Genomic DNA, 9,712 nt, shown 5'->3' on the forward strand with positions numbered 1-9,712 from the left:
TGTCCAAAGACACTAGAGACAAAATTGTACACCTCCACAAGGCTGGAAAGGGCTACGTGGAAATTGCTAAGCAGCTTGGTGAAAAATGGTCCACTGTTGGAGCAATCATTAGATAATGGAAGAAGCTAAACATGACTGTCAATCTCCCTCGGACTGGGGCTCCATGCAAGATCTCACCTCGTGGGGTCTTAATGATCCTAAGGAAGGTGAGAAATCAGCCCAGAACTACACGGGAGGAGCTGGTCAATGACCTGAAAAGAGCTGGGACCACCGTTTCCAAGGTTACTGTTGGTAATACACTAAGACGTCATGGTTTGAAATCATGCATGGCACGGAAGGTGCCCCTGCTTAAACCAGCACATGTCCAGGCACATCTTAAGTTTGCCAGTGACCATTTGGATGATCCAGAGGAGTCATGGGAGAAAGTCATGTGGTCAGATGAGACCAAAATAGAACTTTTGGGTCATAAATCCACTAAACGTGTTTGGAGGAAAAAGAATGATGAGTACCATCCCAAGAACACCATCCCTACTGTGAAGCATGGGGGTGGTAGCATCATGCTTTGGGGGTGTTTTTCTGCACATGAGACAGGGCGACTGCACTGTATTAAGGAGAGGATGACCGGGGCCATGTATTGCGAGATTTTGGGGAACAACCTCCTTCCCTCAGTTAGAGCATTGAAGATGGGTCGATGCTGGGTCTTCCAACATGACAATGACCCGAAGCACACAGCCAGGATAACCAAGGAGTGGCTCTGTAAGAAGCATATCAAGGTTCTGGTGTGGACTAGCCAGTCTCCAGACCTAAACCCAATAGAGAATCTTTGGAGGGAGCTCAAACTCCGTGTTTCTCAGTGACAGGCCAGTAACCTGACTGATCTAGAGAAGATCTGTGTGGAGGAGTGGGCCAAAATCCCTCCTGCAGTGTGTGCAAACCTGGTGAAAAACTACAGGAAATGTTTGACCTCTGTAATTGCAAACAAAGGCTACTGTACCAAATATTAACATTGACTTTCTCAGGTGTTCAAATACTTATTTGCAGCTGTATCATACAAATAAATAGTTAAAAAATCATACATCTCTCACAGTGGACATGCACCTACGATGACAATTTCAAACCCCTCCATGATTTCTAAGTTGGAGAACTTGCAAAATAGCAGGGTGTTCAAATACTTATTTTCCTCACTGTATGTACTCTGTCTTACTCCTACCGAATTTCATTCCCCTTCTCATTCCCCTTCTCCCCAACCTCCCCTGCTCTCCAGCGCATATCTCCACCTCTCCAGGCTCTTCTCAACCTGCTCCCTACTCTCACCACAAATCACAATATCATCTGCAAACATCATAGTCCAGGGAGACTCCTGTCTGACCTCATCCGTCAACCTGTCCATCACCACTGCAAACAGGAAAGGGCTCAGGGCCGATCCTTGATGCAGTCCAACCTTCACCCTGAACCAGTCTATCGTTTCTACTGCACACTTCACTGCTGTCACACTGTCCTCATACAAGTCCTGCACCACCCTCACATACTTCTCTGACACACCTGACTACCTCTTACAATACCACAACTCCTATCTCGGCACCCTGTCGTACGCTTTCTCTAAACCACAAACACACAAAATGCAAATCCTTCTTTGTCAACATCCTCAAAGCAAATAAAGCGTCTGTGTCAAGTCAAGTTTATTTCTATAGCGCTTTTTACAACAGACATTGTCTTAAAGCAGCTTTACAGAAATCAACAGTAAAGGTGAATGGTGTGCATTTATCCCTGATGAGCAGCCATGGTGACTGTGGCAAGGAAAAACTCCCTTAGATGTTATGAGGAAGAAACCTTGAGTGTGATCATAGTCTTTAAGCAATACAGAACACTGGAGCGTGAGAACTGACATAGAATAGCCTTTATTTGTCACATATACATTACAGCACAGTGAAATTTTGTTATATGCATTTCCAAACTTGCTCAGAAGCTGGGGTCAGCCATGATACGGTGCCCCTGGAGCACGGAGGGTTAAAGGCCTTGCTCAAGGGCCCAAGAGTGGCACACACTTAGCGATACCGGGGGTTAAACCCCCGACCTTCCGATCAGTAACCCGGCACCTTAACCACTGGAGCTACCACTCCCCCACTCTCCTCCACTTCTCCTTTCCTTGCTGTCTCTGTAGATGTCTTCCTCCTCTGCTCCTCCTTAATATCAAATATTACATTTAAAATTAAGACCTGTATAAGTGATTTAGTTTTTCCTCATCTCATATATGGCATGTCAGGCCAAATCAAAAGCCACCAGGGGCCATCTTTGGCCTGCAGGCACTAGTTTGGCATCTCTGTTATAGCTGGTCTGTGTATTTTATAGACTTCCCGTCTCCAGATCTCAGTATAAATTTCCTTTAGTTCCGAATAATTAATCTGAACTTTTAGACTGTCGAGCTCGTTTTTAGTATACATTAGTATTAATATAGAGATTTTTAAGTAGTCAAATCTTAGTCGCCCAGCAGAGGGAGGTAGTAATCAAATTTCTGCATTCCTTTTACATAGCTCCGCATCAGTTCAGTATTTTTACCACTCCTTCAAAGTACAGCCACTCAGCGTCTTACACAAGTATATTAGTATGAAAGTTGAATGAAACTAAGGTACTTTATGGTACTTCCCACTGAATATTTTGCATGTTGTTTTTTCAAAAAATGTTTATGAATGCACAATGTTCCTATTAGCAAATTCTGAACTGTTTATAAACTAAATATATATTAAATTGTATATATATATATATATATATATATATATATATATATATATATATATATATATATATATATATAAACTTATTTTTCACTTCATGGTATTTGACTCTGTACTTCTCTAAATTGACGTGAGTTTTGTATATGACAGAAAAGGGATGTGAGACTTGTGTATTACGAGGATGGAAAAGGGGGACCCCAGACCAGCAGAACCAGGCCAGGACTGTGTGTGTTGAGAACAGCCACATGAATGCTGGACTGTACTTCCAGAGCTGTAAGAGGGAAGTTCATCAGTAAGAGTGAGATTCATTTCCTGTTTCCTCAGGTTAATATGGAAGATGCACATGTAGAGACCTGCTGGTGAAAAAGCACAGTATTTTCCTCTAGGACTGCAGTTCTGTGGAACTATATCCACAGCTGTTTTTACACTTTTGTCTTGTGGTTGGAAAAAAAAAAGTTGAATAAACGTTTCACACATTGAGAAACATGTTTTTCCCCAAAAGGTGTACAGACATAGAGAGAGAGAGAGAGAGAGAGAGAGAGAGAGAGAGAGAGAGAGAGAGAGAGAGAGAGAGAGACAGAGAGACAAACACCTGTTGATGAACTGAGATGAAACTGCTGTGTAACACATTAAAACACACATTCATGTGATAACTCACAAACTCTGTCACTGCACTTCTGATTGCACTCCCCTGTTTCCAGACAAATAATCCTCAGTATGCATTTGTTACTTACCAAACTTTAGTATTTGTGATTGCTGTTTTGGTTGTGGTCCTGATGGTATCCTGATTCTTTTATTTTGTATTTGTCGGTATTTTATTGTTTGCCAGTTCTTTCCCTAATGACTTGGATTTCTCTGCCAGTCAAATACTAACTGCACTTGCATCCATCTTGGGCTTCTCTCTCTGACTGATTATTTCACCATCCCCAATGATGAAGCAGGAAAGCAGGCAAACACAGCCTTAATGTGTACTGTGGGACAAATACTGGTGGCCTAAAATGCACACTGTTACCAGATCATCACTTCATGTGTTGGCAGCCTTCAAAAAAAGGTTTCTTGAACTCTGTCAGCTGGTAAATTCTGCTAACCCCTTTCACCCCTTCTACTCTACCACTTCCACCCTACCTGCTTGGGTGCCAAATCCTTGTTAATTAGAAGGCTAACTCCACTAAACCACTGGCAAAGTAAACAGGTGCACCGTCAATCTCAAGAACAACTGTCCCATAGAAATATGAAGAGCTTCTTTCTTTAAGAAAAGACTTTTAGTAAATAGTTTATTTTGTGCATTTAAATCCATTTAAGCCTACTCTCCCTGAAAATGATTAACTCGTGCAAATTGTTATCTTGATGTGTCTGAGAGTAATTGGCCTAAAATTAAATAATAAAAACTGTAGATTACATCCATGTACTCTCCCTGTCATGTAAGAGTGATGCAATTCTCATGGCATAAAAGATGTGTAAGTGTTTCTGTGTACTTTGAAAGTTTCGGGCTATGCCTAGATGTTTTATTTATTTAAATCATTGATTTAAATAATTAGCAAAAAGCCACCAGTTCTTTTATAGTTCATTTTATTTTAAGGACAGACAACAGCGAAAATTTGCATTCAACATGATTTCTGGGAGTTAAAAAGCTACAAATCTAAATATTAAGCTATTTTCTGTACCACACTTTAAAAAACACAGAGGCTACTCAATAAACTCAACAAACTAAATGCATTGGGGGTTAACAGGGACAAACCGGCTCAGTAATATGAACCATAACAAATATGGCAAAGAAGAACTGTGAGGATTCAAAAGCTGGACAGATGATGTGTTATAAGTGTAAAGGCAGTTAGGAAAGACAAAGAGTGGACATATAAATGAAATAATAGTTTCTAAGATACCGTTTAGAAGGTGTAGAGTTGAAATGCATGCACTGCCAAGCTTAGGTCCTTTGGCAGGACCCCCTAACCCAAGACCCTGTAACTTTCGGAGAGAAGAATCAGCTCTATCAGCAATGTGATACCGCTCTGGGCTTTATTCCTTACAAAATTGGGTTCTAACATATATCATTTGATAATTGTATTAGTTTTCTGTAGTACCCTGTAGCTATGATTTTGCACTCAAATGTAATTCCCTTTTAGACTTGTTTGTAATGGTTGCATTTTGTTTGGTAAATAAATCAGTAATTGAAAGGACTTTTCTTTGCCATTATAACACTACAGTCAGCGTAAGTGAATGAAATGATGATGAAATCGCAGTTTAAACAGTGTCTTTTGACAGGGAAATGTAGTAGAGGTGCGGCCCTCAAACGGAAAACCCATATATGGATCGAATCGCCCTTTTACGTCCGATTAACGTCACACTCTATAAACACTCGGTGGTTCTCGGTGAAACACACACCGCAGCTCTTCTCAGACTAAAGCACCTGAACACCTGGTCAAGCAGCATGTCGGTGGCAAACAGGTAGAGTGCATGCAAAGGTTCATTTAAAACGTTAACTTGCACATTTATATCTATATAATATAACTTCTATAATGTGCGCACTTAACAATAATCATGCAATCCAACATTTTCTGTTGTTGTTGTTGTTGTTGTTGTTGTGAGCAGCGCAGTGCGACCACAGTTTGGACAGTGGCTCCTAGGGCAAGTGCAATCCGGACGCTACGATGGACTTTACATGACCGACAGAGACACTTTCCGCATCCCGTGGAAACACAACTCGAGGAAAGACTGCGGAGACGAGGATAACAAAATATTCCGAGTGAGTAGCTGGATAAGATCAACGTGTCAAAAAACTGTGGGTGGTTATAAAATAATAAAAAAAAAAGTTCTAAGGCGCTAATTTATAGTCAGGAATTTATTCTGCACATTTTGAATAATAGGCCTAGTATCTGAATCTTGTTATTGTAGCATGTTAAATCTTGTTGCAATCAATAATTAATATACCAATGCTTTCAAAGCTACACGCCATGGTTAAAAGTTCAACTAAAAGGTTCAAGGAATGGTATAGCACCTGAGATAGGTTGGAGATTTCTAGGTGTATTAGATAGTTTCAGGTCTATTAGAATGACAATAGTGTACCTTGTAGCATATACTGTAGATGGACAAGACCTATGAGTATTGAGAGATAAAGGCTTCACTATCTGTATACTCCTTTACTGCAGCTTTACTGCTTTTTATGCCCTCCATATAAATGAAGGAAATGTTATGTTTTGCTTGTCTAGGAATGGGCTGTGGTTAGTGGTAAGATCATTGAGTATCCCAATGATAAGGCAAAATGGAAGACCAACTTCCGCTGTGCCCTCAACGGTTTGCCACAGTTCAAGATGATCCATGACAACTCCAAGGACTCGGAGAATCCCCATAAAATCTATCGCATCACGTGTCCTGAAAGTAAGATACCTGATGCCAACAGAGTAATTAAAGCCTCTAACTTGGCCTATAAGAAGGTGAGTCATGTCTGTCTTCTTCCATAGACAATCAGCAGTGTCCAGGCATTCACATTGAAGACCTGTACAGCTCCACGAACAACCAGTGTGAAAAAATGGAGGTAAGGTTCCAAAAGACTAAAAATATGAATAAATCCTGTTACGCTATAAAGATTTTCTTCACTATTAAAGATGTTTCTTCACTAAAATTGAACATAGTACATGACATTTATCTGTCTCCAAGTAAAGCGATTGAGATTGATGTGTTTCACGTTTGTACTTTGATTATAGTAGGGTGTACACTTTGTTATTTATTAAATATTGATCTCATTTTTGGTCATCATCTTATTTTAATACAGTATGATTTGCCAAACCAGATGGTCGCCTTGCATCTAAATCAACAACACACAGGTATGTCCCAAATGTTATCTTTTCTCAAAACCTTTCCAAAAAGGTCCAATTCTTTGCCCACTACGGTCTGGATATTAATTTATGGCTATAGAAATTTCAAAGTGATTTATATTTACTATAACATCCTATTGTATTATTCTATATACAGTGACATACTTTAGAATAAATAAAAGAAAATGGCATTTCTATTTGATAGAATTGCTCTTTAGAACACAGATGGTGAATAAAATTAAATGGAAATCAATGAAACAATGTGAAAATTGTATGTAAAAAAAATTAAAATAAAATAAAATACATACATTTAAATAAACTACAGTAAACTACCATCACATGTATAAATGCCCTCAGATGCCCTGAAAAGTGAAAAGAAAAGTGAAAAGAAATCTAATGCTACAGCATCAAATGACACCCTATTCTAATGTGTTAAGCTTTGTTGCAACTGCTTAAAAAGGTTTTGGCCATATAATGCATCATTACAACAGTTACTATAAAATAATTTTTAATGTCACATTTAACTACCTTTAGGATTATAAATATGCATGTAAATGAGGAATCATTATTCAAAAGAATGACTAATATAATGTGATTTATTAATCATTATTTACATTTTTGTTTTAGAAATACAATGTTGGCCAGCCTCTCAACAGCCTTTGCAAAACTACTTTGTGCCCCAAATGCCACTTATGCAGCAGCATTGTCTTCCAAATAACATGCCAGTTTTAGCACCATCTTTAGCACAGCAACCCTACAATACAGGTATGGACAAGACAAGTTGTTTACTGTTTCTTATTTAGATGTGTTTCTTGATGCAATAGTTAATCAACAATGATACTAAAATTATGACTTCATATTTCAAAATACACATTTCAAACATGACGTTACCAATACATTAGTTCCACATATAGATAAAAAAAAAACAGTGACTAATTCTTTAGTCTTGTACCTTCTCAGTGCAACAGTCTTTCAACCTGCCTTCCATAAATGAGTTGGAGATCTCCATTCACTACAGAAAAACAGAAATGCTGAAGAGGCAGTATACAGCTCAACACATTCAACTCCACTCACAGTGTGATCTCTCACAGCTGAGTGGCATGTCCTTGCCCTTCCCCAGCACTGAGGAGCTCACTGACCACAAACAGGTCCAGTTCACAAAGCGACTTCTGGACAACATCAAAAGGGGCCTGCTGCTGCAGGTCCACCCCTTAGGCATCTATGGCTTCCGCCAGGACAAGTGCAATGTGTTTGTCAGCACCTGCGACCCTGTTGAGATCCAAAACCCAGAGCCAAGAAAGCTGCCCCAGAACCTATATGTACAGCTATTCAGCTTTGACAAGTTCAAGCAAGGTAGGAGATCAATGACAAAAAACGTTTAACAAATTATCTGGAGACTAGCATCTGAGGTTGGGAAAAATGTTCTGTCATCTAACTTATTATCAAGTGTTTATGCAATTAATAACAACCAATAAAATCATGCCAACGTTGGAAAATAAGTTATTTAAGCCTGTTGTTTTCACAGAAGCTTGCAAAAGAAAATAATAATAGCACCCTACTGTACAGTATCAAGTGTTTGTTCATCTGGATGTATGTAACTTATCATAAATGTAGATCATCAGTTGTTGGCAAATTGAAGTTAAAGGCAAATCTAAGGTTGCTATGTCTAAGAACACAATTTTGACATTCAGATGTTTCAGAATGACAACTGTAAGATGCACAGTTTACATGTCACATGTTTAAAAGTTTTAACAGAACACTAAGGCACCCTGAAAAACTACCTAAAAATGACCTGACTAGATAATTACCATTACCCATTTAGGGGAAATGTAAGCTAAAACCTTTAATTACGTGGCAGGATTGGCATTTAAAATTACATAAAGAAAGACAATCACCAATTCATTTAGAAACGTCCCCCACATCAGTTTATTGTTTTGAAAGTTCATAAGAGACTTTCTTTCATGTTATCTAACTTACACCAACATCTGCATGTTCCACATGGAAGTGAAACTTCAGGATACTATTTTTATGTAATGTTTGATATAGTTTGCTCAGACTTATGTGAACTCTACTGCTTTTCTTTTCTATAAGTTGTGTTTCTGAAATAAAAAATTATTGATGTTAAATTCCCTCATTTTAGTTTATCAAAGAATTAGCAATGGAAATAACAATAACAAGCAGGACTAGCTAGTTATAGTTCCATATAAATATGCTTAGTTAAAATTTTAATAAATTGTGGACTGGATGTACTTAAAAATATTAGTTCAGGAACATTAATACAGTTTTCCACCAAAAAAAATAATTATATAAAAATGTAGTTATCACCAGTTTCATGAATGTTTTTTAAGCCTTTACCTTAATTACAGATCTCATTGACTTTAAAGAGAACAGACGTGGATCTCCTGAGTACACCATCTATTTGTGCTTTGGAGAGAAGTTCCCAGATGGAAAGCCACTGGAGAGAAAGCTGATCGTCGTGAAGGTAAAACGCTGTCTGAAATACCATCACTTGAAAAACTTTCCCTTTTGCTTGCTTGGAGCATCAGTTTTATTTTTATTATTATTTTTTTGGTAGGTCGTGCCTCTAATTTGTCGTGAGCTTCATAAGATAGCACAGCTGGAGGGAGCCTCATCTCTGCAAAATGACAACATCAGCCTGCAAATCTCCCACAGCAGCCTGTATGAACTGATTGAAGCCACTTTCTCACCACCTCCAGCAGTATAAAGTGTTTTGCTTTCATCCTGACATTGCACACTGTTTTCTGCATGTCTACTGATAAGCATGGTTTAAACCATAACACTGGCTTCGCTCATATTCTCTGCCATACAGCACTACTTGGCTACAGCAAAGCAAAATACAGTAACCGTACAAAAAAACCCAACAACTTTAGATTCTTTATTGAAAACATGCAGTTTTTTTCAAAGAAACTCTTTATGCTTTATTCCCTTCTGCTGTCAGAAACAACTTGGTTTAGGTTTTATCTTTTATTAATGAAATTTCTTTGCTTAGCCCAAAGGGCTACACTTATAAACCTTTCTTTTCTGTTACATAAAAATATTCCTTTTAATATATATTTTGTCATAAAAACAGTAAATAAATGTATACACTATCAATATTCCTTGTAATTCTTTACCATCTTTATATGTGGGTGTGGAAAAATGAGGGAA

The 9,712-nt window shown here is 38.3% G+C and overlaps 1 protein-coding gene across 2 annotated transcripts; it reads left to right on the plus strand.

Annotated features, from left to right (window-relative positions):
* Positions 1-5,019: 5,019 nt before the first annotated feature.
* Positions 5,020-9,658, plus strand: irf7 (interferon regulatory factor 7). Of its 2 annotated transcripts, none has more exons than XM_083545695.1 (9): positions 5,020-5,177; positions 5,322-5,475; positions 5,939-6,107; positions 6,191-6,264; positions 6,502-6,553; positions 7,172-7,309; positions 7,505-7,897; positions 8,911-9,026; positions 9,120-9,658. In XM_083545695.1, exons 1-9 carry the CDS (start codon positions 5,038-5,040, stop codon positions 9,267-9,269), a joined length of 1,386 nt encoding a protein of 461 aa, XP_083401821.1. In that variant the 5' UTR covers positions 5,020-5,037; the 3' UTR covers positions 9,270-9,658. The 2 variants fall into 2 exon arrangements, with proteins under 2 accessions (XP_083401821.1, XP_083401822.1); XM_083545696.1 differs by having other exon boundaries at positions 5,059-5,194.
* The last annotated feature ends 54 nt before the right edge of the window (positions 9,659-9,712 follow it).

Source organism: Silurus aristotelis (genome assembly GCF_946808225.1).
Source record: "Silurus aristotelis genome assembly, chromosome: 7".
In the NCBI taxonomy this organism is placed as follows: Eukaryota; Metazoa; Chordata; class Actinopteri; order Siluriformes; family Siluridae; genus Silurus; species Silurus aristotelis.

Excerpts from the sequence above, each read along its gene's own strand:
- irf7 (XM_083545695.1), top strand. The coding sequence starts at position 5,038 with ATGGATCGAATCGCCCTTTTACGTCCGATTAACGTCACACTCTATAAA. Across the intron at positions 7,898-8,910 it reads CTTTGACAAGTTCAAGCAAG|ATCTCATTGACTTTAAAGAG; the intron begins GTAGGAGATCAA and ends CCTTAATTACAG. Across the intron at positions 9,027-9,119 it reads GAAAGCTGATCGTCGTGAAG|GTCGTGCCTCTAATTTGTCG; the intron begins GTAAAACGCTGT and ends TTTTTTTGGTAG.